Source organism: Denticeps clupeoides, chromosome 1 (assembly GCF_900700375.1).
Source record: "Denticeps clupeoides chromosome 1, fDenClu1.1, whole genome shotgun sequence".
Classification (NCBI taxonomy): Eukaryota; Metazoa; Chordata; class Actinopteri; order Clupeiformes; family Denticipitidae; genus Denticeps; species Denticeps clupeoides.
Window position 1 is genome coordinate 36874924 of NC_041707.1, and position 27752 is coordinate 36902675.

At 47.3% G+C, this 27752-nt stretch overlaps 5 protein-coding genes across 6 annotated transcripts; 3 read left to right on the plus strand and 2 right to left on the minus strand.

Moving 5' to 3' along the window:
• The first annotated feature begins 367 nt into the window (after positions 1 to 367).
• LOC114784754 (uncharacterized) lies at positions 368 to 4316 on the plus strand. Its single transcript, XM_028970404.1, has 3 exons — positions 368 to 523; positions 2188 to 2810; positions 3122 to 4316. Exons 2-3 carry the CDS (start codon positions 2237 to 2239, stop codon positions 3199 to 3201), a joined length of 654 nt encoding a protein of 217 aa, XP_028826237.1. The 5' UTR covers positions 368 to 523; positions 2188 to 2236; the 3' UTR covers positions 3202 to 4316.
• LOC114784738 (uncharacterized) lies at positions 4270 to 9315 on the minus strand. Of its 2 annotated transcripts, XM_028970379.1 has the most exons (9): positions 8329 to 9315; positions 7716 to 7787; positions 7568 to 7639; positions 6487 to 6656; positions 5841 to 5898; positions 5268 to 5433; positions 4990 to 5187; positions 4720 to 4866; positions 4270 to 4601 (listed from the first exon to the last, which is right to left on the minus strand). In XM_028970379.1, exons 1-8 carry the CDS (start codon positions 8506 to 8508, stop codon positions 4736 to 4738), a joined length of 1047 nt encoding a protein of 348 aa, XP_028826212.1. In that variant the 5' UTR covers positions 8509 to 9315; the 3' UTR covers positions 4270 to 4601; positions 4720 to 4735. The 2 variants fall into 2 exon arrangements, with proteins under 2 accessions (XP_028826212.1, XP_028826202.1); XM_028970369.1 differs by having other exon boundaries at positions 4270 to 4866.
• A 1494-nt stretch (positions 9316 to 10809) lies between these two features.
• Positions 10810 to 14889, plus strand: LOC114784748 (G protein pathway suppressor 2-like). The gene is made up of 12 exons (XM_028970391.1): positions 10810 to 10988; positions 11142 to 11259; positions 11347 to 11456; positions 11821 to 11933; positions 12155 to 12234; positions 12328 to 12407; positions 12553 to 12727; positions 12883 to 12966; positions 13835 to 13911; positions 14016 to 14111; positions 14377 to 14472; positions 14672 to 14889. Exons 2-11 carry the CDS (start codon positions 11166 to 11168, stop codon positions 14464 to 14466), a joined length of 999 nt encoding a protein of 332 aa, XP_028826224.1. The 5' UTR covers positions 10810 to 10988; positions 11142 to 11165; the 3' UTR covers positions 14467 to 14472; positions 14672 to 14889.
• Positions 14890 to 15817: 928 nt separating this feature from the next.
• Positions 15818 to 20388, minus strand: LOC114784762 (eukaryotic translation initiation factor 5A-1). Its single transcript, XM_028970416.1, has 6 exons — positions 20170 to 20388; positions 18654 to 18828; positions 18311 to 18415; positions 18075 to 18206; positions 17238 to 17310; positions 15818 to 16030 (listed from the first exon to the last, which is right to left on the minus strand). The coding sequence occupies exons 2-5, from the start codon at positions 18819 to 18821 to the stop codon at positions 17248 to 17250; spliced, it is 468 nt and encodes a 155-aa protein (XP_028826249.1). The 5' UTR covers positions 18822 to 18828; positions 20170 to 20388; the 3' UTR covers positions 15818 to 16030; positions 17238 to 17247.
• A 2166-nt stretch (positions 20389 to 22554) lies between these two features.
• On the plus strand, positions 22555 to 26611 carry LOC114795826 (Y-box-binding protein 2-A-like). Its single transcript, XM_028989499.1, has 10 exons — positions 22555 to 22707; positions 23359 to 23422; positions 23544 to 23577; positions 23772 to 23861; positions 23948 to 24196; positions 24396 to 24493; positions 25036 to 25210; positions 25366 to 25488; positions 25805 to 25880; positions 26014 to 26611. Exons 1-9 carry the CDS (start codon positions 22635 to 22637, stop codon positions 25838 to 25840), a joined length of 942 nt encoding a protein of 313 aa, XP_028845332.1. The 5' UTR covers positions 22555 to 22634; the 3' UTR covers positions 25841 to 25880; positions 26014 to 26611.
• The last annotated feature ends 1141 nt before the right edge of the window (positions 26612 to 27752 follow it).

The window sequence follows — 27752 nt, forward strand, 5'->3', positions numbered from 1 at the left end:
GGAGAGAGAGAGAGGGTGAGGGAGAGAGGGAGGGAAAGAGCGAGAGAAAGGTAGGGAGAGATGGAGCTGGAGAGAGAGAGGGAGAGAGAGACTGTGAGAGAAAGAGACAGACAGAGAGAGTGATGGAGGGGAGAGAGAGAGAGAGAGAGGGTGAGGGAGAGAGGGAGGGAAAGAGCGAGAGAAAGGTAGGGAGAGATGGAGAGAGAGGGAGAGAGAGACTGTGAGAGAAAGAGACAGACAGAGAGAGAGAGCGAGAGAGAGACAGACAGAGAGAGAGAGAGAGAGAGAGAGAGACAGAGACAGAGGGGAGAGAGAGAGAGACAGAGTGAGCGATAGAGAGGTGTAGAGGGGGGCGTGTCCTCGCCGCTAAAAAGCACCGGCCGGCGCGCGCGTCCGCGTTATCTGCGGCCAGACGCGGGGCGCGAGCTGACGCGCGTGCGGCCCACGCCGAGCAGCGAGGTCGTTTTCATCCGTGGAATAAACGCGCAGAAACGGGGGGAATAAAACGGGGGACCTCCGGCAGGTAAGATTATTGGCATCTTGTTGTTTTTTTTGTTTTTTTTTTATAATTCTTACAACCGCGAAATTGACAGAGTTGAAAACCATGACAACAGCAAAAAATACAGAGCCGCATCTGGGAAATAAAACGTCCCGTTCTGAACCAGAAAACGGCGTCGTATGAAAGTTGGCGGCTTTTTATTTCTATTTGCTGTTTGCACGCAGGCTGCATAACAACCGATGACCCCCATAATCAAAAGAGATGATCAATTTCTGTTCCTCATACACTGTTCAGGAACGGACCGATTTTCCCCTTAATTTGTTCATTCGTGTGTGTGTGTGTGTGTGTGTGTGTGTGTGTGTGTGGTCGACTTCCTGGTGCAAGAAACAGTCATCTCACCCAGACTGTTACTAATTGGCACACGGACCAAAACATTCCATTGTCCTCCGGGACCAGGAATGGTTTTGGGAGGGTGGGCTGCTTCCTGAGAAGCTCCTGCTGAACAATGGTCCCACCTCAGGAGGGGTTGGTGGTGCTCGGGGTTCAGGGCCAACATCTGAGGTTGTGCGGCGGCTCGGGCGAGGGTGGGGTTGAGAGGGGAGGAAAAAATAGGATTCCGATACAATGGCCTCCAGCGCAGTGGCTGCACAATGCAGAAGAATGTTATACATGTGTGGTGTTTTTTTTTTTTTTTTAACCGGCTCAGATGACAAAGGGTCACACGGCTGTGGTGGTTACGTAACTGCTCGGCATCCAGACACGTACCTCACATTTTTGACCCGGCCTCACACGGCTGCCACATGTGTGGAGGAGAGGAGAGGGTGACCGAACGGGCCGACTTCCTGAACTTCATAAGAAGTTCATACGTGTGATGGATGATGTGAAATTCGAGGGGGGAAAAAAAACAAAAAACAAAAAAAAAAAACCTTTTTGGACCCATCGTCGAAGGTCCCAGTTCCAAACCAAAGCCACAGGTGCTAGTGGCTCGTTCTCCAGTTGTCTGTGTAGAACAACGTTTAGAACTTTACTTTACTTTACTTTGCAGACGCTTTTATCCAAAGCGACTTTCAAGAGGAAGACACCAACAATTCTCATTCGGTTTCTATAGATTTTGAGTTTACAAAACTAAGAGCCCTGATTAGGCCCAACTTGTCAGGAAAAGAACATGCTCGGGAATTGTTAAGTGCCAAGAAAGAATTTTTATTTTGTGTCTGAAATACTTTTTGAACTAGCGGGTTTTCACCTGCTTCTTAAAGGTGGTAGTCGCCCCGGCTAGTCGAATGGAGCCGGGCAAGTTGTCCCACCAGCCAGGGACAACAAAGGGGAACAGAGTCGATTGGGATGGGAGACCCCGTGAAGAGGGAGCGAGACCTGATGTCCTATTGGTTGCAGCCAGTATCACTTCCCAAATTTTGGAAAGTTCACTCCGGCTCGGAATTGCTAAATTCTGCAACCGTGCGTCCTCCCACCGCCGCACGAGTTCTGGTTTTTCTTTCCAGCCAATCGGCGGTCAGAGATGAGACGGAGAGCCGCCTTGTTAATTATTGACTGCTCCCATTCAGAGCCATGGTTAATAAATGAATGGTGCCGCATTAATGTGTTATGGCTCAATTTAATCCCGGCGATGACGCATGTCGTTTTCCATCTCACGTCTCCAGCTTAACGCGCTCTTCCTCTTCCCGCGTTAGATCCACACCTTCTCCGACCAGAAGAAGCCGGCCGCAGTCTCCTGCCGCCATGTCCCTGGCATCGTTCCACCTCATGCAGACGCTGAAGAACTCCCCTGCGGCGCTGCGGCGGAAGTTTGGCCGCGACCGCATCGAGAACCTGTCTCACGGGGACCCCATCTTCAAGGCCCATTACCTGGGGACCAAGAAGATTTTCTCCCTGGACCTGGAACAGGCCGAGGAAGCCATCGAGCGGCTGCTGGACGCGGCGCCGGCCAAGCTGCGGAAGGACCACGCCCTGGTGGTGCGGCCGCGGTACGTGGAGGTGAAGGAGCTGAGCACGGGCCGGCAGCTCACCAAGACCTACCTGCAGGACATCGCCTACTGCGCGTCCCACACCGCCCGGCCCAACGTCTTCCTCTACATCTGCCGGCAGCCCGGCCAGCAGCTCCAGTGCCGGGTGTTCTGGTGCAGCCGGGCCGAGCGGGCCAAGGACATGACCGCCTGCCTGGCCCGCTCCTTCCAGCAGGCGCTCAGCGACTGGCAGGACGGCGGGACCGCCGAGGCGCGGCCCGGCAAGGAGGACATGCCGGGGACGCCGTCCGCCGGGCGAGGCTCCACGTTACCGGCGAGTTTGGGGAAAGGTGAGGAGGCGTACTGGGTTCAGGGGTTCAGGGAACAGCGGTGGCCTGGTGGGCCCCCTGCTTCACCAGGGGTGATGGTTAAAAGCAGAGGACACTTTGGTTGTGTCACCGTGCGCTGCGCTGTGGTGTCTCACAATGACAGTCGCTTCACTTCACTTCTCACTATTAGAAAGACTTTCTGGGGCATTTGAGCACTTACGGGGTTTATTGTCATTGCCTGCTGATGATTGGTCCACTTTCACCCCAGTTTGTGAGGGGGACGTAGGAACTAGAACCCGCCTTAAAACCTCCTTCTTCCTTCTTGCTTTCAGTCCGTTGGAGAAAGAGAGGATCGGTGTCGCACAGTCCCCTCCGAGGCATCACCCGGCGAGGCTCGGACAGCTGGCAGTGAGACTTCCGGCATCAGTGGACCAGGGGGACAGGGGGGACAACACGGACGGACCCGCTCGCACTTTTACTTTTCTCCAAAGTTGTTCTCCTCAGTCGGGTGTTCAGAGTTTGTTGCTGGTTTCTTCTGCCATTCAGGACGCCTTCGTTTTGTTTTTATTTATTTCCTGGTTTGGCTGAAGGAAGCACGAAGGACACGTCACCGGCGCTTTTAAATTCCGGCTTGTTTCCATGACGACTGTGGATTTTTAGTTTTTTTTTTTTTTTTTTCTCCTCAAGTCTTAAGTGGTGTCGTTTGCAACTCAAGGACATCTCGTGCAATTCAGTCTCCGGCTCTCCTGCACGGAGGAGTTTTAAACCTGCGTTCCGCGGCCTCCGCCGGCGTTGCCCCGCGGGTTGGGAGGTGGCGCCAGCGACCGCCACCGCTTGCATTACAGGCGGGGGGGGAGGATGAGCTTCCTGTTCCACTCTGCTCCGGTTCGTTTTGTGGACTGTGGTGCGATGGCAGAGCTTCTGCACCCCACGTTCGTATCCTGCCCCGCCCGGTCTCGTCTCAGCCAGCCATCCAAGACTTGGAGGGTGGTGGGGAATTCTTGAGATCTGGAGATAATCTGAATGTTTTACATGCCGCCCCGGCATCACGGCGGTGGTTTTGGACGCCGCGAGCCATTGTCGAGGAGGCGTCGTGCGAGGCCTTATCGCGCCGGGCGTGGCTTGTGGAGCACATCGAGAGTGCGGCCTGCCGAGGCGGAGGGCATCTTAAACGCGCCGATGTCGTGGCATGCCGGAGCGATCCGGCTTTTAACGCGGCCTCACGCCGAGGCAGCGACCTCCTACTGAGCAAGTGTAGGATGTTCCGTGAGGAGGCGGTTACAGTATTGCTTTTAGTTTTTCCGTGCGCGTTTTTGACTGACACGCTAAAGAAAACGTTCTTTTATTTTATTTTATTACTTGCCGTCCCGTGTTACAACGGCACCTCGATGGCCTAAACTACAAGGGAAGTGCCTGCGTCGAGGGATTTTTAAATATTTCTGTGTTTCTGTGTACCTTTGTTTTATAAAGTGTGTACATATTTAATATACATGTGTTTTATTGAAATATTAAAGCTTTTATAAAGTACATTTTTGTTTGTGTGTTTCATAAAAATTTTCCAGACCAAGTCTTCAAAAGGAAAAAAAAAAACAAAAAAAAACATCTGACATCTTAATGAGTATTTTTCTGTTATCACAAGGTAGGGTTGGTCATAAGGGAAGGACATTTGTCACACTGGTCGGACAGGAGTTAAAGGGACCCAACCTTTGGGCCCCCGAGTCCCAATGGTGAGTCTCCCACCCATATCTCATGGTGCCTCCGGGTTAATATTAGGCTGGGTGTATTTAAGGCCCTCGTGTCTCGCGTTTATAGCTACCAGTGTGGGAGAATGAGGAAAGAAAATCACACACACATCGGTTAATAAAAAAAAATATATATATATACACACACACACACACACACACATATACCAACAGGATATGCATTTTACCGGAGGTCCATAAAAGTCACTGTTGTGCAGGGTCTTCCACGGAACCCTCTGGCGCTGGCAGGCCGTGCTTCACACTTCCCCGAAGCCGCAGCACCTCTGACAGCGTCTGCACGTGGAGACGCCGGAGCGCCTTCACTTCCTGCACAACTGCAGAGAGAGTCGGGGAAACCGAAAGAACACAATGAGGGGCGAAAGGAGAGAGAGAGACGTCTAATCGCGCTTCCTATTCACACGGGCAGGTTCCCGTAAACCTCGGCCTTCCACACCCACCCATGTTGTAGAACACTTCTCCGCGGCTGCCCCGGACGACGAGGGCCTCCAGGAAGTTGAGCAGGGCCCCGCTCACCAGGTAGCGGTCTGGCAGCGGCAGGGCCCGGAGGTGGCGCATGTCCAGGGAGAAGGGGTTGTCGGGCGGGGGCATGGTGCACAGTCCCACCAGCTCGCTCACCACGTCCCAGATGCAGACGTCTGGGAAGGACGCGAGACGGGGGGAATTTAGCGATTTTTGCCGACCCTCCTTGACGTCCACCTGCGGAGGTGCGTCCAACCTTTGGAGGGCCAGGCCGAGATGGATTCCAGTTTCATGGGAGTGTCTCTGACCAGCGAACTGGTGCCTCCTATATCAACCAAGCGCTCGTGATTGGAACGTGTCCAGGCGTACGGACGGCCATATTTGGCATAGCCGGCCAAGAGGAATAGAGTACAGTTCTTTCCCTGCAGAGAGTCAAGATTGAAGAGAGGCTTATTGTCAACACCCCAATATACACAGTAAACAGGGTATTTCACACAGAAACCCCATTTATACAAATAATTAAAACCACCACACACACAAAGCCAAATGACACAAAAAATGGCAAAAAAATCTCTAAAACTCCCAGTAAACAAGGGATGACAAAAGACTTGGCCCTGTGCAAATTGGGTGTGGAGGTTGTTGTTACGGGTACAGTTACGTTCAGGATATTTCGAGCGAGACCGAGACGAGGCGAGACAATGGCACGCCGCCATCTTGCTCCAGAAGAGAAGGAGCGATCAGACGCTTTATCTGCTGCAACAGGCCCAGTGCATCGCCTGTGGGGAACGGGGTCGAGTGGCAGGTCCTACTACTGGCCAGATGTACTCACGGGCGCCGCAATCTCTCTCTCGCTGGGTGAGGCGGGCAGGAGGTGTGACTCAGCGCACCTGCAGAAGGAGTTGAAGACATTCCTGTTGGTTTATGTGTGTGTGTGTGTGTGTGTGTGTGTGTGTGTCACCGTGCACGTTTTATTTACAAGAACCTGATACAACCAGCTGGACCGGTGTGTGAAAGCGGCTCCCAACCCAGGGACCTCTATTCAGTCTGTCTTTTAGGAAGAAAGTGATCAGTGGCTATCAAGTCTCAGCATTATATAACCCAATCTGAAGATTTCTGCACCAGGGACTAATATGAATGGTAGTGTGACTACCAACAAATGAAACCCAGATGAGCTGTTTTCCATGTTTTCGCTCATTTGGGTGCATTTTCACAGTGGCCAAGATTAAACATTTCTGAATGATGATTGGCTGGGGTCAAGATGTGTCAATCACTGTCAAATCCCAGAATGATATTATCTGAGGCATTTACATTTTCCACCCTGGAGACACACAGGGCGTCTTGCTCAGGGACACAACGGTAGTAAGTGGGGTCACCTTCCCACCAGGCTACTACCGGCCTACGTCAGTGTTGGTTTTAATCCCTGTTGTGATCTGGACACTGGCTTCATGTAGTGGTAGAGTTTGGTCCGGAGCCACCTGCTGGGCTGTTCTGCTCGCTGCGCCCTGGGCTGTGCCGTCCTCTCTCCAGGCACGGGGGAGCTGTCGTAGCCGCTCGCAAAGCTGTAGGTGCTGCTGGAGGTGGAGCTGGGGCTGGAACTGCTGAGGGACGAAGCGGTGGAGACGGGGAAGCCGGGCGAGTGCCAGCCCTGTACGGGTCACAGAATCTGTCTGAAGGCACCAGCATATCTCCTCAAATCGGACATTTACATTTACAGCATTTATCAGACGCCCTTATCCAGAGCGACTTACAATCAGTAGTTACAGGGACAGTCCCCCCCTGGAGCAACTTTGGGTTAAGTGTCTTGCTACGGGACACAATGGTAGTAAGCAAGATTTGAACCTGGGTCTTCTGTTTCTTAGGCGAGAGTGTTACCCACTAGGCTACTACCACCCCCACACATGAGGGTGTGAGTGAGGGTCATGAATGGGGATTGTCCAGGGGTGTGAATGGCCTGACCATCTAGGGAACCTACTGCTACCCAAAAACCTTTTCTACCTCAGTTTTTAATGTTAATCCAGAAGTTTAATAAATAAAGTGAAGTGACTGTCACATGTGATACACAGCAGCACAACACACAGTGCACACAGTGAAATTTGTCCTCTGCATTTAACCCATCACCCTGAGTGAGCAGTGGGCAGCCATGACAGGCGCCCGGGGAGCAGTGTGTGGGGACGGTGCTCTGCTCGGGGATCACCTCAGTGGCACCTTGGTGATTCGAACTGGCAAACTTTTTTGATAAAAAAAGATCTTAGATCTTCCTCCTCTTCCTTCTCCAATCCCTCCTTATTCCTTAAGCTTTACTGTACATACATTTCTCACAATTTATGCTCTTAAATACAATGTGGCTTTTAAAGACAATGACCTAGCGGATAAGGAAGCGACCCTGTAATCAGAAGGTTGCCGGTTCGAATCCCGGTCTGCCAAGGTGCCATCGTCCCCACACACTGCTCCCCGGGCGCCTGTCATGGACTGTCACTCGCACCTTTATCATGCAAGTTACGCCCCCTGCTGGCTGCGTGTTGCCCTCGGTGCTTTCACAGATACTGAAACACTCACCAGGTCTTCATTGACCACGGTCAGCAGAAGCTCCTCTCTCCCTCTCAGCCACGGCTCAAAGTAGCAAAAACCCTGAAACAAGGAATCATTTTTTCATCACCATTTCCACGACTGCACTGGTTCAGCCAACATATTGAAACAGGCCCACCTGTAGGGAACCCAGCACAGCCAGATCAGAGAGGAAGCACTGCAGCTTCCTCTTCTGTTCCCTCTCGCGTCTCTGCAGACAGGAAACGGGAACAAATTAGAACGTCTGAGCACACCAACATTTACATTTACAACATTTATCCAGAGCGACTTACAATCAGTAGTTACAGTCCCCCCTGGAGACATTCAGGGTTAAGTGTCTTACTCAGGGACACAATGGTAGTAAGTGGGGTTTGAACCCGGGTCTTCTGGTTCACAGGCGAGTGTGTTGCCCACTAGGCTCCTACCACCCACAACATTCTGGCAAAATGCTGCTCGAGATGCTTTCCGTCTACAGACGAGCGGATTGCATAGCCCCTCTGTGTCCTAGCAACACCTCCAGCGCCATCAGCAGCATCCCCGAAGGCAGGGTACCATGATGCGTAGGTAATACGCGTGGGATGGTGCTGTCGTAAATTGCACTGCTTTGGGGTTTCGGAGATGACGTCACGTCCTCCTGACGACGTTCTGTGCCTCGTATATTATGCGGATCTTAACGCGTGTGGGTTTTTTTTTTTTTTTTAATCTTGCATGAAGCGTGCAGTCCGAGGTCGGGGAGTTGGGTTTTTACTCACGTTAGTTGAGCTCATGTCGGTGCGTGTACAGGCGGATTCTTCTGCATCGCGCCGAACCGGCGACGGATCGGGGTTCCAGCGAGCGTCCTCCTGCGCGTCGCGTTCCACGCAAGGGGTCGTCGTCGTGTGTCGTGACGCGGCAGAAACGCAAAAAAGGAGCAGTCGTTTATACACGCACATCACACATTAAAATATAATTATTAGCTTTCACGTGTGAAATTCTCACGCTTTGCCGCACATTTCTACAAACAGGATGTAAGAAAGTTTGGTCTAATAAATGTGCTCCTTTTAATCCGCTAATTGGCTCCTGTGTATTATTCATTACAGTAATGGCTTTCATGGACACCAGCCCAGGTTCTTTTAGGCTTTTAGTCGTGGTTTAGGAAGAGAAATAAGCCCTGATTGTATTCTGACCTGCTTTTGGGTATTATTATACGTGGCTTACAGTTAACAGTGGAAAAGCAACTCGTATCTCGTATGTTCTGTAGTTGGTGAATGCATCTCCGATCATGGCATGTTAAAAAGCTTCTAATTATCTGATGAATTCATTCAGCTTCCACTTGCATTCGGGTCTATTATTATCTGCGAACAGTCTCAGCGTTGCCGAGGATGTGCTGGTGTGGGAGCAGGGTGACTCAGGGTGACATCAGCCCGATCAAAACAGGACGGTGCTGACGCACTCCGACGCTGCTCGATTAATTATTTGATCTGGCAGAACGCTCATGCAGTGCCCTGGCCATGACTCAAGACAGGCCCACTCCCGCGGCCCACTGGTGATGGCAGCAGTGATAACCCTCTATTCGTGCCATTCAGGCCTCCATTCTCCGTGTTCAAAGGTGGCTGCCTTGACCATCAGGTTCGGGATTCCTCTGTCAGCGCGCCGCACAAGGTGAAAACCTGAGGAAGAGGACATGAACAACAAAGTGACATGAACAACACTTGTGATAGACAGCAGCACAGCACACGGTGCACACAGTGAAATTTGTCCTCTGCATTTAACCCATCACCCTGAGTGAGCAGTGGGCAGCCATGACAGGAGCCCGGGGAGCAGTGTGTGGGGATGGTGCTTTGCTCAGTGGCACCTCAGTGGCACCTTGGCGGATCGGGATTTTCGAACCGGCAACCTTCTAATTACGGGGCTGCTTCCTTAACCACTAGGCCACCACTGCCCCCGAAAAAAAAAAAAATTTAAGTGAAGTGATTCACAGCACACGGTGCAAACTATGAAATTTGTCCTCTGCAGTGGTGAGTAGTGGGCAGTGAGCAGTGGGCAGCCATGACAGCGTGTGGAGACGGTACTTTGCTCAGTGACACCTTGGGATTCGAACCGTCAACCTTCTGATTACGGGGCCACTTCCTTACATCTCACAATTGAATGAATGCACTGAATAAAAAAAACTCAAATGTAGGAGCACATCGATCAGTTTGCACACAAACAGAACATCCAGTTTTAATATCTGATATTTTAGATATAATAATAAAAACTACAATATAACGAGGTATTTTCAAATATAATATAACATAATGAAATGTTTCATGCTTTTCCACAGTTCTGGATTTGGCCAGTTACTGTGAAATCAGCTGCTTGTTACAGCATCTGCTGGTGATCTGAGATCTGTCCAGTGTTCCTTTCATGCATGAAGGCCAACTTTACCAGTGTTTAAAATTGTATCGTAGCGCCACCTTGTGGTGCTGTTTAGCTGCTGAAAAAGAAAAGACTGAAACTGGAGTTATTGCAGGATCAACTGGGCGAAATCCGATCATATCAAATGGAGATTCTCGTGATATAATAGGATTACATTAGTAATCATAATGATTAGAGTAAACATAATGATAACATTATGAGTTCAAATAAATGTAGTAAAAGTAAAAATTGAACCAGTGAAGTAAAGTAGACACACGTGTAATGATCTATACATCTCTATACATCTGTAGATTGTGGGTGGTGGAAAACAGTTTTCATACCCCGACCAGCAACTCCAGGACGCTGGTATCTGCAGGTCAACTACACATTACTAATACACTCAAGCAAAAACTTAAAAAAAAAAGCTCACGTGTGTAGCCTCCATAATGTGTTTTTAGTCGTTTTAAGTACATGCTTGTCAAGTGGCAAGTAACATGGCTGCTATCTATTTTAACTGACCCAGTTGCTAAAGGCCCAGTGGTGGTAAACTTGGACCTGAGTTCATGGGCACAATTTCTTTTGTTTTACTGTGTTGGCCATTTCCATGTTTCTTATTATGTGTCAGTTTATTCAAGAACTCCAAGAGTTGTAATTTATACATTTGGACTGTTTATAGTTCGTTTATTTAATGAAATTTCTGACTGTCCCTGTATGTCTAGGAAAGTTCGATATATTAATGTGGTATGTAGTACTCCACTACTTATCTATTATATAATTTTTTTTCACCTTGGTAAAGAGTCACGCCCACATGAAAGAAATACATTCCCCGGGTCGCCATGCGAGCCGGAAGTGACGTATACACTGGCCAGTGACACCGGATGTGAACGCTTTGGCTCGATTGAGTATATAAACATTTCGCAGAGCAGTTCGCGTCGTGTTGTAAATTCTGTCTTGTGGATTTAAATACACGCACTGCTGCATAACACAAAGCGAATGATAATAAATTATCTGCCAAGCACCCGCAATTGCTTTCAAAGTAAGTCATTTTTTTTGATTTACAGCGAACAATATAGCGAACGGGCTAACATAGCTAGCGTGATAGAGCGAAACCTCCGGTCCAGGGTGGAGTAGGGTGCAATTTCAGATGAGTTATTCATAGAGATTCTGTGTGTTTCTCTCTCCGTCGTAGCTGGCTCCCCCACTACCTGTCACGATGCCCGCTCTTCTGGAGAGACCCAAGCTGTCCAATGCCATGGCCAGAGCCTTGCACAAGCACATCATGAGGGAGAGAGAACGCAAGAGACAAGGTAGCCCCCGCTGAGGGACCTGACGTGCTGTCGCCTGAGCTTTCAACGGGACATTTGGCTCGCCTTTAACTCTGCTTTAACTTGTAGAGGAGGAAGAAGTGGACAAAATGATGGAGCAAAAGATGAAAGAAGAGGAGGAAAGGAAGCGAACCAAAGAGATGGAGGAGAGGATGTCTTTGGAGGAAACTAAAGAACAGGTATGGCCAAACAGATAAGATTATTTGTTTTATTTAATATGTGTTCGTTGTTACTAGTGTGTTAAATCAATACATTTGTCTACTGACCTGTCTCACTAGAATTACGTTTGGGGGAATAAAATGGGTCTGTGGTGGCCTAGCGGGTAGGGAAGCGGACCCATAATCGGAAGGTTGCCACTGAGCAAAGCACCATCCCCACACACTGCTCCCCGGGCGCCTGTCATGGCTGCCCACCTCTCACCAAGGGTGGTGGTTAAAAGCAGAGGACACGTTTCAGTGTTTCACAGTGTGCTGTGTATGACAATGACAATCACTTCACTTAATAGCGTGCAATCACCTTGTGGATCTGCTCAATTTCACCTAGGTGCAGAAAATGGGGGAGAAACTGCAGGGCCTGCAGGAGGAAAAGCACCAGCTGTTCCTGCAGCTGAAGAAGGTCCTTCACGAGGAAGAGAAGAGGCGCAGGAAGGAGCAGAGGTACTTCTTCACTTCATTACAAGACCTTTGACTTGTGTAAAATACAGAGTCTCCCTTTTTAATATAATTGTAGACCCTTTTGTAATTTGTAAGACACTGATTATGGAGACAATAGTTAGTCTAATTTTATGATGAAACACCAGCCAAGTAGTGTTTAGTGTTAGACCACTGTGTAATGTTAAAATGTTGTGCTGTTTAAATGAATTCCCCTCTTTCTGCAGTGACATCACCACACTGACCTCAGCAAATTATCAGCAAGCGATTCCAATGCATTCTGGACAGCATCTGCTCAGTATGCAGGGTCAGTCTGGCACTGGCCTAAATAAAGATTAATAATGTTTTGAACTGTGTATCTTTATATTCTTATTCTTTCTTAAATTCTTTCTTTTTTTAGGGAGCCCAATCAGTCATAGTCGTGCTGGAGGCCTCCTAAGTGACCGCAGTAAGCAGCTGTTCCAGACTCCTGTTATTCCTGTGAGTTCTACAAAATGTTCCTTATACCTTACAAACAGATCAGATTGAGATAAACAATTTATTAAACAGGACCTAGGACTAAACCTTGAGGAACAACCTTGATCCTTGTTCACTTTTACACATGATACTCCACTTTGTTGGATAGGGCCGTTCTTTCCCGGGTCAACATGGGTTCCCCACTAGCTCTGCTGAACATGCTCAGTTCACCAGTGGACAAGCAGTACATGAACCATTCACAGTTGGCACAGCCCAGCACCCGTCCACCTATGTGCCAGTCTCTTCTGTTCCCATCAGCTTTGCCAGCAGCTCTCAGATTAGAGGTATTGTGTGTCATTGTTGGTTAATATCAAGTTTTTTTTTTTTTTTTTTTAAACCTTTAAACCTAACCTGCCTTTGATGTATGTGCATGTGTCATTCCTGGAAGTACAGTAGTTATACTGTCTGTCATGCTCTATCTTCCCAAATCCGTCTCCAGGGGCTTCATCGTTCCAGACCATGCAGTACTTGCCACACCAGCCTCAGGGCTTCCCTGTGCACAGTCACTTCACCACCCAGCCAGGTGCTAATTCTTACCTATATAGTGTAATAGCTTGTTTTTCTACTAATGTTAATAATGATAAAAATGTCACATTGAGATTATTTAACATTAATACGAGCTCCTCCAGCCTGTTTTATTGTCCTGCAGTGGCTAGAAATGGTGATTGGTGTAAAGAGTGGTAACTTGAAAGCACGTTGTAAGTCACTCTGGATAAGGGCGTCTGCCAAATGCCTTAAATGTAAATGAGTGCTTCAGCCATTATGCTTCCCCTCTCAGAGAGCGACATCTCAGATGGTATGATCTGGAATTTGTCATCATAAGGGGAAAGGTTACCTTTGTTTCTCATGCTTGTCCACCCAGAGAATTTCCAACCCCTCCCCTTATAAAAAGTAACTCCACTGACCGTAAAGGCTTACAAATGAGCTAAGCATTGCAGTTGCTTGGCAATTGGATGTAAAAATGAGCACAAATGTTTTTTTTTTTTTTTTTTTTTAATTCAGTCACACGAGCCAGCGGGTTAATTTTCTCTGGAAAAACGGCAAACATTGTGATTGGTGAATGTCGTTGATGACGTCATTTCCACAAATTCCCCTCTACTTCTATAGGCCACTCTCCTCCTCATTTGTATTTAAAGTTACAGGCACCGAAACGGCGCGTCCTGGGGAGATCTCATTGTCGGACTGGCTAAAAGTTACTGTAATTCTGCACATAGGCTGAATTTCAGAAACAGACTTTACATCCAGTATTAGGATCTAAGACCTATATTAAAACAAAAAAAAACCTTTAAAACATTCCACTTAAAATGCAACTGGACTTCAACTGGTTTAATATTGTTTAATATTGTTAAATGAGCACCAGGTTTCTGATACAGATTTCTTTTCCTTTTAAGGCTTCATACCCACCGCTGGCATACCCCTTCAGAAGCAGTTGGAACATGCCAATCAACAGTCTGGCTTTACTGACACGGTAATTCCAAATGAAATGACTACAGTGGATAACCTGGCACATTTTCTTATACAGACTTGCCACAGCCAAGTGACTCATACACCAATGTCTCTGTGTCATTACAGGGTGCGCTGAGGTCTTTGCCGCCCCAGGCCCTTCATGTGACTGCTTCTGGTCTGATACCCACCCCTTCCATGGCTGTCCAAATCGCTAATGCCAAGGTAACCCCACCTCTTACCCTTATATGCCCGTCTTTTGTACCCTTCCCATTCTGTCAGTTTAGATACTAAAAACTGCCACATCTACACCCAGACCCCTTTAAAATGATTGATTTATCATAAAGAATTATTCCAGAATTCTTTTGACGTCCCTGATCAGAAAATTGTTAATTAAATTAATTAATTGTCCTAAATGATTTCAGCAAGTTCTCTTAAAAGACCAGTGACTGGATATGTGTTAAATGCACTTGACTTGTGGCTCTCTCAGGCTTCGTTCCAGAGCTCGGCCCAGCCCGCCCCTCGCCATGCCTTCCTGCAACACCCCCAAGCCGGACAGAGATTTTATCACCATAAGTAGCCCTAAGTAAATGCCAAATCAAGGTTTTATTTCCAAGAATGACTGTGCGAGTTGTGGATACACCCTGTAAAGTATTACAAAGAAATTTGATTTTGTTGAAAGTATTTTGGTTCATCTCGACCTCTTTAATGCAGTATGAGAGACGGTGACATGGTTCATTTGTTGAGAAACTGCTCTGAGTTTTCCATTTAATTTGACTTGGCAGAAGTGTACCGGAATCTGGACTGTTCGAGCACGACCTACGTCAGGAGCCACGAAAAACTGGATCAGCTCACCTGTTGAACAGGTGCATTTTGTCCACAAGTTGCACTGTTCACCCTGGCATACCAGTAAAATGGCCAAACTCATGTTTACCATTAAGCATTTACAGTGTATATTCCTTTTTCTTTTTAAATTTGCGATAATAAACAAATGTCAAATTAATTTGTTTTTCTCTTCAACCTCTTCAAAGCAGAACTGACTAGTTAGATTGTCTGAAACTGTGATTTATAAGTGAATTAGGCCAAATACATTTATAAACAAGTTATAAATTCATAATTGCTGTTTATATTTCATTTAATATTATCCACAACAGAGGCAAAGTGTGTCCTTTTTTCAGTGAATGGTGGAATGTTATGATGTGGATGCTAGTCATGCTCACAACTGCAATTCTTAGAGAATGAGTTACAGCCTAGTTAAGACACTGGGGCCACAAACGTTCCAATCCACAGTGAGAAGTTATGCTCAATTTTAAGACTAATGCTCATTTTACACTAATTGCTCCCATATCGGTTTATTTAATTTGCATCGCAGTATGTTGAGATATATAACCTCTCCCCCCTTTCTAAGTAAACACTGCAGCACAGCACATGGTGACAACGAAATGTGTCCCCTGCCTTTAAACCATAACCCTTGGGCAGCCATGACAGGCACCCATGGAGCAGTGTGTGGGGATGGTGCTTTGCTTAGTGGCATCATGGCGAATCGGGATTTGAACCTGCAACCTTCTGATTATGGGTCCGCTTCCTTAACCGCTAGGCCACCACTGCCCCTGCAGAGGTGCCTCAAGTATTCTTGACATTTCACCGGTCATAAGTTGAGTAGTTAAATAATGACACAACAAAACTCAGGACAGAAAGACTCGTTTATAGTGTAGATGCCCTTGATGATTCTCTGTTGCCTTTACAAAAATGTGGTGATCCTGAAAACCCCACCCCAACCTTAGCCCCTCCCAGCAGCAGTCACCACGCCCTGCCCCTCTGCCAATAAACTATCTACACCAGGGAGGCCAAGCTGTACACGAGAGACCCGCCCAAACCCTTCTCTGTCTTTTCTTTCTCAACTGGGAGGTACGTTTTCCTACTCAACATTCAATATGGCCTTGGTTGTTTGCATATTTTTATTCCTTTTTTTTCCCCCCGCACATCCCAATTATATATTAAATTCATTCTCTATTTTAACCCACAAGGGCCTAGTACAGAAAGTGAGAGAGAGAGAGATATTACAAAGAAAGAAAAAGAGGGAGAAAAGCGTTGCTGGGGTCTTATTCTCTCCTTTTTCCAGGTCCAGTGCTTCTAGACAAACCCTTGAGAGGATGGGAGGAATGTTGGGGAAAAGGGACAGAAAGGAAGGGAGAAAGGAGAAAAGACAAAAAAAAAAAAAAAAAAAGAGTAAAAATAAAAAAAAAAGTTAAAATGCAGAAAAGCAAGTTGGGAAAACAAAACAATTAAAACTGATTAAAATTTAGTCTATTAAAGTGTTACAGGAAAAGCCACATCAAGTGGTGAGAACCAGAGGGACACAAGTGACCAGAGCAACATTGACATTTATTAAAGTGTATATATATGTAAACATAACTGATATTCCTTAATGAAGTGAATCATTTGAATCAAAATGCCAAACAATATTGTCTTCTTTTAGTGCAAAAGCTAATAATATTAATATTTAACACTGAAAACCAACAAACTAAACAAGTTCATTATTATGTGACTGAGCAAGGGTTATAAAGTTTTTTTACTGAGGAAAGGTGCAATAATGAAAAGCGGATGAATTAGAATGGATACAAATATTTCCTTATTTGGTGACATTTGGCTGAAATAATAATCTAGTTAGCAGCACATAATAATGCCCCATACACAGTGGTCTCTTATGTTAAAACGAGTGAACTGACTGAACGGACCTCCTGAGAAGTTGGTGCAATGCCCGGTTCTCACCCCTCAATATGCACCGAACTCAACATCATACTGAATATAGCAGCAACACAAACAATAAAACCGCACAAGCATTCACAGCGTCAAGAAGAAGTACGTGAACCCCATTCGTGCTGCCACGACAGGGTCAGGTCCACTAGAAATATGAGTCGTTTATGGTTGTGCTCAACAAAGACGTGAGAGATCAGGTTTTTGTTGGTTAATGTTTCAGCCAGTACCTCTGACTTAGATGAAGAGCAGATCCCATTTTATGAGTAAAAGTAAAGCTGAAAACCATGGAATTCGAATGGGTTCACATACGTTTTCTAGCCACTGTATAAAACATCAAATGTGCCTTATTGCACTCGAACGCTGTCCTGTATGCAGACTTGCATACGTATTTAGCTGCTGCTCGAACACGACATACTAAAAACAACACGACTTTAATAAATATTTAAACTCTTACACCATTCTGTACACACGTCTGAACCGCTGCACATTGCAAGGTGGGTTTTAAAAAAAAAAAATGAATAATGACAAAATTCAGGACCCACGATGCTCCATAAAGAGCGCCAGCGGAGGTAGACGCCCACATGGGTTTACCTGCTGCTCTTTATTTAGTCATGGCTTTAATCGCCACGGCAGCCTCCTCGTTCATGGCAGAAAGAACAGTGATCTGAAAGACACACAGGTTGAGCATCTTATTAATATTGATATCCTGGGAAGCCACACGTTACATTTGGTTCAGTAGACATGGTCCCAAGATGAGGCCACGCTTGTGTCTACTGCGAAAGGAAAGGTTATCCAACACGCTTGTGCCACTTTGCACGTGGGTTTAAGTTGTCCAGCTGTTGGTTGAGGGACATGAGGGCGTGAAACACTGAATTGTCTGTGTCTGTAAACGCACCAAGCGCTATATAAAAGATGCACGGAATGCTCAAATCAGGAATGTTACCATTCCAGACTGGGAGGGGCTCATCGTCATTCCACACTTATGGATCATAGCTTAATAAGTAGAGACGGGAATCTAATAGGCTTGTCACGATACTGAAATTTCAAACTTGACACCGATCAAGGATGGTACTCGGCACTCAACGACAGTGCTCTTGCTTTTCACATTTTCTAGCAAGCTCGGTGTATCTGTCATATAAAGATTGGGTCCTCCTTGTGGTCTGATAGCGAATTTTCGAGAAACGGCAGATGCAAAACTGGAAATTAAGTATCGATACCAGTGCTAATTGGTATCGAAGTCGATATAAAATTACTTGATGTCTGAGAATCAATTTTTTTTAAGACCCCCACACCATAAAATGTAATTTGGCTGAGGTGGTGGTGGGTTGAAGTTGCGTACCAGCAGCTGGACTGTCCAATGAACTGGCTAGAGAGCAGCATCTTTTAACGTTCATTTAACACACACACACATACATAGACATCACTGACCAGAATCTCCTCTCCGGAGTCAAATTTGCCCTCAATCTCTTTACCCAGGTCCCCCTCTGGCATCTTCAGATCTTCCCGTACCTCCCCGCTGTCCTGAAGCAGGGACAGATAGCCATCCTGTATGCCGATTAACTGTGGAGAGTCAGAGATCCTGCATGAGACGTCCTGTTCAGAGTTTAGCACTTTCATTTTTATAGAAATTCAGTAGTACAGAGCTTCCTGTTCACTCTACAGACCTGGTAGTCCATTCTTTTGATGTTGGGGACATCCATGTTGTGAGTGGATGGGCAGATATCTTCATACTTCTTCCCAGAGAAGATGTCAATGCCCACCATGTGGACCTGTACAGCACACAAGAAGAGAAACAAAATCGACACGTGACAACTGGAGCTTCTGCCCTGCACTGCAACATTATGCATGGTTTTGTCTGCTTCCTTTGTGGGCTATTGTCCCATTCTGAATGGGGTGGCATGAGACCTATTCATTCATTCTTACACACGCATTGTGCACCACCTAGAAGCTTCTGCTGTTCACACAAACTGATCATGCCACCCCCACCACCCCACACACGAGACGGACCTTGGCGTGGCCGTGTTTGCCCGTCTTCGAGGTGGACATCTCCACAATCTTGCAGGGTCGCCCTTTCAGCACCACGAAGCCGTTCTTCCGCAGGGCCGAACACTGCATGGGGAAGGTGGCGGAGGCCCCGGCATCGCCCGTCTGGAAGTCCAAGTCTGCGTCTGCCATGATCCTTCTGAAGGATGCGGAAGAAACGATGAGCAGCAACGTACAGGCGCTTCTCACACAACCCCAGCCAATAAACACGCGCGATTTAATCTCCGGCGCAGGAATCCAGTCAGATTCCTATACAGCATGTTCAGGTGCTTAACTCCCAGTTAAAAATTACTTTTACTGGAAAAACTGCCTTATATAAATTAATAATGGCTGCAAATAAGTTAAAAGCTGATTTTTTTTGGTAAATATCTTAAGAAAATTTGCACAAATAAGGGTTCCCTCTTGATTAACATGTCCGGCAACTCGATAAAACCGCTGACTTTTTATTTCACTCAACCACGCTCTGGATTACATGATCCATGCGAATTAGTAACATTAATGCAGGACTCGAACTCATGGCGACACGGGACAGCAGCGTCGCGCACGCGGCCGCCGACGTTAAAAATAGCTCGCCGACAAAACGTGTCCGCGGATAGAGTGACGTGGACCGGGAGGAAGGCCCGACAGCACGGTGCCCGTCCGCTGTCAGAACGGCGTTTCGGGCGGAAAGTCGCGAAGCTCCGCCGGCCACGGCCCGCCTGGAGAGCGGCCTGCTCTGGGTTGCCAGATCTCGCGAGAACATAAAAAAAAAAAAAAAAAGAGCCGTGCAAACAGGTATTTTTGCGAGCAAGTCCATAATAAGCGACCGGACACTTCCAGGCCAGTCTGTACAAAAATAAACTAATAAAAAAAATCAAATAATTAATTACTACAGGTTTAACGTGTTTTGTTCCTAAATTGGGAGAGAATATGAACTAAATACATTTATCCGTAAAATATTAATAGGCAGGTCCACCATGGCGTATTCCACGCACACTTGGCAACACCGGGCCTGGTGCGCACATACGGGCCGTCGGTGACGGCAGCGGCGCTTAACATGCGCACTTCGCTGGGACACAGGCCCGCCGACATGCGGGCCACCATGACCGAGCAGATGCTCGGGCGCCGCCGCAGCCACGGGGCTCTCGTTTCCCAGACGTCCAGCGTCAGACGCGTAAAAAAAAAAAAAAAAAAACAAGCCGCCGGTGCGCATTTCGGCCGAGATCTGGTCCGCCTCTGTACCCACAAATTCACTGTCATGATAACTTTCAGGAAACGTTGCGCGAACGTTGCGGCCAGGTTCTGAAACCGAGAGTGCCCACGAGGCGCGGAGGCAGATCGCGGATCCCAACCAGAATCTGTCCGGCATTCCGCGAGGTTTACATAAGTACAGGTGATCGCTAGTTGTGAATGGGAATTTGTGTAGAAACGAGGCAGTGCGCTGATGGGAAGGAAGCTGCCAAAAGTGAGATTTTTTTTTTTTTTAGGGGGGGGGACCTACCTTTCCTCCTGTTGACTACTTCGTGGCTCTCCGACTGCCGACAACTGGCCCTGGTGATCTCCTCTCCCTCTGCTCTGCTGCCTCGGTCCTTGCTCTTCTCCGGGATCAGCTCACGCTTCACTCATTCCCGTGTGTCACGCTTCTCCTCTCCACCCTTTCCCCCCCCGTGGCACGTTGGTGCTGCTGGTGGGTCGGTCGACAGCCCAAAGTGCGAAGCCCACACTCACTCCCCCCCCCCCCCCCCCCCCCCAATCACCCGAGCGCCTCCGAAAACCGACCTCGGCACTGCGCAGGCGCGTCAGCCATCAATCGCGGAATTCTAGGGACGGTGAAGGGTGTTGCCAGGTGGGTGTGTTATACGCGGCTTACTACGAACAAGTGACTGTCCCACGTCACGCCCTTCTGCATATGAAATCATTCACCAAAACAGCAACGTACACAATCATCTGCACAAAAAAAATAATTCCTTACCTTCACCTTTCATTGAAAACGGACCTGTTAACCATTTACTTGTTTCAGTTCGCCTAACCTTTTCGTTCCGTGTTCATTATTTGCTTTGTGCATGCATTTGAAAAGAGCAACCCTGAAATGTTAACATATTAAAGTATGAATTTTAGATGCCAAAACTGAAGATGCAACTCCGACTTAAGAGGTTGTTCAAATTTCCTCAAGTGAACACCGTCTGTTACTGACAGGTTTGAGAACTTTTAAAGTATTTCTCAGTTCCTTAGAGATTGTCAGAAAGTCATAAATAGTAGGGGGAAAAAATCCAATTTGGCCACATGACTTGGCAGGCTCGTGTTCACTGCGCATGCGCACACTCCCTCTTTAAACTGTAGGCACGCCGGGAAAGGGACGCCGCCTTGAGATCTGCCACCACGGCTCTGCACAGACGCGTTATTACGCTCGTTTAGTTTGATGGGCCCAAGTTGGAGTCGGTAAGGCGTTCGTAGCCGATGCCGAGCTAACACGAAAACGGATCTTTTTATTAATTTCCACGCGCACAGCCGCCAATCCCTCCATTAAGTTGTACGTGCGTAAATGAATGAAATTCGGTAAAGCCCACCTTACGTTACGCACGCACGTTGCGCAGACGTGTTCGAAACACCCGCTCGTTCGCCACTTAGTGCCCTAATGTAAGCCAATGATCGCTTAATCAATTAGTGAATACGACCAGGGAGTCAAATAAGAAAACAAATGTCTGTCCGAGATAAAAAACAATCCCACATTCAAGCCGTATATTTTCTAAACAGGTTCTTGATTTTTATAAAAAAGCTGCATATTTTACGTAAGCATGGTCATGCCAGTTGCGGGGCCCAGCTGTTGGCCCCAGTTTGCGAAATGATTCTGTTAAATTTAGAAAGATGAAACACGACGCCCGTGACCTATGCGGAGATGGCCGCATGGCCTGATGGGAGAAGCATCGGGGAGGAAGGGGGGCAGGTGGGTCGTCTGTCCTGGACGTGATCCACCTGTGCGACGCTCCTGCCTTCACACACTATAAACAACTCTCCTAAGTAACACAAATCATCTGCCAATGTCAAATAATGTTTATCTTAATTAAAAAAAAGTCCTGCTCTGTGTTTGTGCGTATATTTTAATGAACTATTGACAAAAATACAGCACACACTGATATTCGTTTACATAATTCTTACACTTGATTCAACATATTACATACAATTATGAGAATTGTGTTGTTTTTTTATTTTCTTTGTACAGCACAGGCCAAACGTTTGGACACACCTTCTCATTCAATGTGTTTTTATTATTTTCATGACCATTTACATTGGTAGATTCTCACTGAATGAACACATGTGGAGTTATGTACTTAACAAAAAAAGGTGAAATAACTGAAAACATGTTTTATATTCTAGTTTCTTTGCTCTGATTACTGCTTTGCACACTCTTGGCATTCTCTCAATGAGCTTCAAGAGGTCGTCACCTGAAATGGTTTTCCAACAGTCTTGAAGGAGTTCCCAGAGGTGTTTAGCTCTTGTTGGCCACTTTGCCTTCACTCTGCGGTCCAGCTCATCCCAAACCATCTCGATTGGGTTCAGGTCCGGTGACTGTGGAGGCCAGGTCTCCACTTTTTGTTAAGTACATAACTCCACATGTGTTCATTCATAGTTTTGATGCCTTCAGTGAGAATCTACCAACGTAAATGGTCATGAAAATAAAGAAAACACATTGAATGAGAAGGTGTGTCCAAACTTTTGGCCTGTACTGTACTTCTTAATTAGGTTTTGACAGCTCGCGCGACTCGGACGCTGTCATTTTTCCCGCGAGATGCGCCGGCGCCCAATCGCCGGTCCGCCTCGGCCAATCAGGCGCCCGTATTGGTCGCGTGGAGCGCAGCGGGGGCGGGGCGTCGCGCAGTCGGGATAAAGCGTTTGCTGCGGCGGCTCGTGCGAACTTTTGACGAGTCGAAGGGGGGTTTCAGAGAGCCACAGACAGACAGACAGAACATGACCGACGCCGAGACGCAAGGCGCCCCGGCCCCGGTGGAAGACCGGTCGCAGGCGGAGAGGAAAGTGATCGGTAGGGCAGCCGATTTAAAAACCACGAGTTCCGCTGCGGAGCGTCGACGCGCGAACAGGGTTCCTTCACGCGGACCGTTCCGGTTCCACGGGCGTCCTGTGAAACGCGTGGGAACCGAACCGTGAGGCGGGGCGCTTCTTCCACGTGTTCCACACTTCATACGAGGCCACCGTCTCGCCAAATAAAGCTTGCCTTTCTCTCCCCCCCCCCCTTCGGTTCACGTCATTACTTAAAAAAAACTCCGAACCGGGGACGCCTCGAGGTTTAATCCACAGCCGCACCTTTCCCAGGTGCGTCTTTCACGGGCAAAACCCGGTTCGGTCCAAACGGCGCTGATTTTCCTGTCAGGAAACGCCGGCGCAGTTTTGCCGTTTGTGAGCCGCGTAGCGCGCATCCCGCCATTAGCGCGGCGCGAACTTATCCCGACACGAATCCGCGTGGAATTGCGAGCGTTTTCGCGAAATGTTCCCGGGCCCACGACCCGTGTTCGGCTGCGGTTAATTATTGACCCGCGGGCCTCGCGTTGTTCAAACATCTCGGCCCTTCGCGACGGTAAACGTCGCGCCGATAAGGTGGCTTTCTTTCTTTTTCTTTCTTTCTTCTTTAAATGTATAACGCCTTCTGCCTTTGTTTTTTTTTTTTTTTTTACAGCCACTCTGGTCCAAGGAACCGTGAAGTGGTTTAACGTGAGAAATGGATACGGCTTCATTAACAGGTACAGCCGCTTTTAATTATTGTTCCTTCTTTTGCACGCTTTTCCCGGCCTGCGTTCATTTGGGTATTTCTGTTAGTTTTTAAGGTTGTTTTTTGTTTTTTTTTTTCTTCTTCCCTTCCAGAAATGACACCAAAGAGGATGTATTTGTTCATCAGGTAAACCTCTTTCCACGCTGCTAGTAATAATTGTACTGCTCCAGCACTCCTGTGTCCAGCAATCTAGCGGTCTTCAAGGGTCCCCGGTCGTGGTCATTTCACTTTGGGGGATTATTTAACATCAATAAGAGTTCCCCTAGCCTGTCGGCGGTCCTGCAGTGGCCGATTGTGAAGCTCTTCTGTTTGTTCTTCAGACGGCCATCAAAAAGAACAACCCCAGGAAGTTCCTGCGAAGTGTCGGCGATGGCGAAATTGTTGAGTTTGACGTTGTTGAGGCAGCCAAAGTAATGCTCCCGTTTCCTCGGCTCTCCTTTTAAAGAAGGCAAAGGCATTCTTTGAAGATGAGGTTGTTCTTGTGCTTTTGACGAAGGGTGCCGAGGCGGCCAACGTAACCGGCCCCGGCGGCGTCCCTGTCAAAGGCAGCCGATATGCTCCGAACAAGCGCAGGTTCCGAAGACGCTTCTACCCCCGAGCAGCTCGCCCGGCCCAGGATGAGAAGCCTGACGATGCGCCTGCCTCCCCGCCGCCTGAAGGCTCAGACGCTCCCCAAAACGGGGTCCCTCAGAACGTCCAGCGGCGCCGGCGCCTGCGCAGACGGCCAATGCTGCCGCCTGGGGAGGTAGGTCCCGTCTGAGATTCCCCAATTACCATTGTGTCCCTGACCAAGACAATTAACCCTGAGTGTCTCCAGGGGGACTGCAACCAATGATTTTCATAATTTCTTGATTTCGATTCCACCAGCCACTTTTATATTTGCTTCTTTACGCCATGGTTGTAGATCAGTAGAAAATGAATACATACCTTACTGTGTCCAGCAGCAGCAGCAGCAAGAGGAGGAGGGAGTTGAACAAAAGAATGATGCTGAGGAGGGTGCCCAACAGAGGCAGCCACGGAGGTTCAGGCCCCGGTTCCGCAGGTCAGGGTCATGTTTCAAATGCCGTCTTTACTGCATTTAACATATTTAACACTGGGTTATCAAAATCACACCCCGCTGGCCACATCCCATGAAATCAGTAATATAGATCTGTTATTATAGCCCGGCTATATGAAGTGCTGACAACACACAAACTACAGGACCCATAATGCAGTGCTTCAGTTGCCTTTCTGAACTTGCTCGTTACGCTGCAGCAGTTCCACGTCGACTGCTAATTGGTTGTGAAGCAGCTCTATATAGTTCACTATTGCAGTGTAGTAGTCACCAAATTGGCATGCTTAGGGTGCTCTGTCTGCAATCTGCATTATGGGTTTTGTAGTTTGTGTTATCAGTGCTCCATAATAATAATAATAGATCTCTATAAGGTGATTTCACAGGATGTTGGCACGTTTGACCCGAGTCATGGCGACGCTTGTTTGTGTGCCTGTCTGCCATGCACACGAGCCAATCATCGTTTAGCGCTTATTAGCTCGCCACAATATACCCCACATGCTAGCGATCCTGATCCTTTAACCTCTTTTAAGGCCCTTCCGGCCTCGTCCACCAGCAACTGAGCAGCAGGACCAGGCTCCAGCAGATGAGCAGAAGGAGGTCTCCAGGGAGCCCCAGGTCAATGGCGCTCAGGGGGACGGCGTAGCCCAGAAACCCCGCAGACAGTTCAGCCGCCGGCGACAGCGAACTGAGTCCTCTACCTCTAAAGTGAGCGCGGTGACAATCGCCCTACACCTCACGTCATAGTGCCACTGCTTGAGGAACAAGACTAGTTACAGTCGTATTCCACGTCTCTGTTGGCCATGGTTTGTTAGGTCTTGACTGATTTTTGTGTGTTTATGCATATTTGTTTTATTGAATAGGACGGTGCCGATAAACCAGTGAAAGACCCAGAGTCGCCCACACAAGCCTCTAAACCTGCCGACAGCAAACCTTCTCCCAAATCGTCAACAGTGACTTCAAAATCGCCCCCTAAATCAGCAGAGGTGAGCCTGCCTGGAGGGACAATGTATGAACCAACTTGGGGGGCTAAGGTGCTAGGTCTCTACCACAATGATCCAAGCCCTTGATTTGTGGGTTTCGAACAACTGTGTGCCGGTTATACTTTTGAACCAGTTTTCCAGGCCCGGAGCTGGTTTCCTGTCTGTCAAAAGCCGAAGAACTGGTTCAAGGTCTCCCCCAGGCTCAGCGACGCTTACTTATCTGTTTTAGGCAAAAGTGGTCGTTATATTAACCATAACACAAGAAAACAGAAAATGGTTTTAGTAATTAGTCCTTTTAATGCCTGCGCTTTTCCAACAGGAACCGGCCGCCACAGCAGCTGCACCCTCAGAATGATGACTGAGAGTGGATGGCACCACAAGACCCCCAAAAAGAGGTGGGACTTCCTGTACCCACCATGTCAGTCTGGTGCTCTTCTTTTATTTGGGTTAATCTTATTGAAATCAGTTGAAAAGGTTTTCCATTTTTATTTAAATGTATTAACTTTTATTTTTTTATTTCCCCCTCAGGTTTTGTAATGGGGTAACAGGCAATGCTCTACGCCTGTCACCACACAATGCAGACTATTCCCCTCCTCACATCACCCCTTCTCTCTTGGACCCTTTGCTTATGGGGATGGGGAATTTGAAAGTGGGCCAACCTTGTAATGTGACTTAGGAATTGGATCATTAACAGGAAAAAAAAATAAAAAATTATATATAAATTAATGGAGGAAAAAAAAAAAAAAAAAAAAGCTTGCTCTCAGATGCCCTGCGCTTGAACGCTGCCCTCCCCCCACAAATTTAGTTTTGTAATACGAGCAAGAGCAGGAGATTGCAGAGAACCAGACCTTTTTTGCTATTTATGTTCATCTAATGAGGGGTCGAACAAGCAATCCGAGATGGTGTCTTTTTGGCATCACCTTTTGCCAAATTCCGCGATGAGAAGCGAAATATAGAATGCCCTCGATCTTCTGATTTAAGACCTGAGCTGGTTGTTATTGCCTTTTTTCCTTTTTTTTTTGTGTTCCCCTTGTCTTCCTCTTGGTCCGTATTTTTGTATGCACTGTTTTTCTTTTGGAGGGGTTTTATGTGCAATTGTCAGTTTACTAAAGGGTTTGCAAAGTCACTCTGTCTCTTCTTTTGTCTTGTGTGAACTTTGCTCCCAAATACCTCCGGAACAGTAGGTGCTCTTGTTTGACCGTTGCCAGGTTCAAATCGGCACAGCAATTCCCTCTTTTCCTTTTCTTGCTGTTGGGTGGAGCTGCAGCATAGTGAATAATTTGCTGCAAGACCTCTGCTTCATGCATAATGTTTTTTTTTTTTTTTTTTTTCCCCCCCACGCTCACTGCACAAAACACCGCTAAGAAATGCGACAGGCAAAATATGTGTAACAAATCTAGATATTTGAGCCTGATTCGTGGCTCCACGTGTTTGGCAGAAACGTCTGTGTCTTTCAAGTTGTTTGTGAAAAGGCAACGTTAAAATCAATGTATTTTTTTATTTTCTTTGTCATTAATATTTATGCAAAATAAAGGTGCAATAGGTGAGGAGGTTTGAAATCTGATTTAGATTCCCTGTAGTCGAGTGGTTAGTCACCAGCCATGCATTGGCCTAGCGGTTTAGGGAAGCAAGTTGCAGATTCAATTCCAGAACTGCCAAGCTGTCAGTGAGGTCCCATTGATCAGGGCACCGTCCCCACACACTGCTCACCGGGGGCATTTCAAGCCCCCATTCACAATGGCAAAAACTCACTTTCACTGATGCAACAGCGACACACTATCGCCTCCAAAGGTACATAGTGGTATTACGAGATTTGTTGAGCTGCTGCTAGCATCCTGGCATCAGTAAATGTATTTATTATTCAATCTTTATGACGTTTAAATCTCCACAGAAACACCCAGTATGTATGATTGTATGGGATATATATAGTTAACACTGCAAATCTTTAAAACTGTATAGAGTTGTGTAACAGCAAACACAGTTGATAATTCAGCACAAATACACGAGATTTTTTTTTCAATGAAAATAAACAAAACTACCGGCTGTAGTAGCTACACCTGTTTGCACTGTGCTTTTGCGGTGTTTTCAGAAATGTAATTTTCTCGACCGTAATTGAATGATTAATTACTGGAGTTTCAGTCTCCCCTTTGTTCTAGTCAGAAAGCTCATGCGTGTGTTCTTAACTAGGTGTGGTATCCGATTCCTTTGGCCGAGCAGTACAGGCTCGCACTCGTAAATCGTACACTATCTTAAGTCCTGCACTCTGG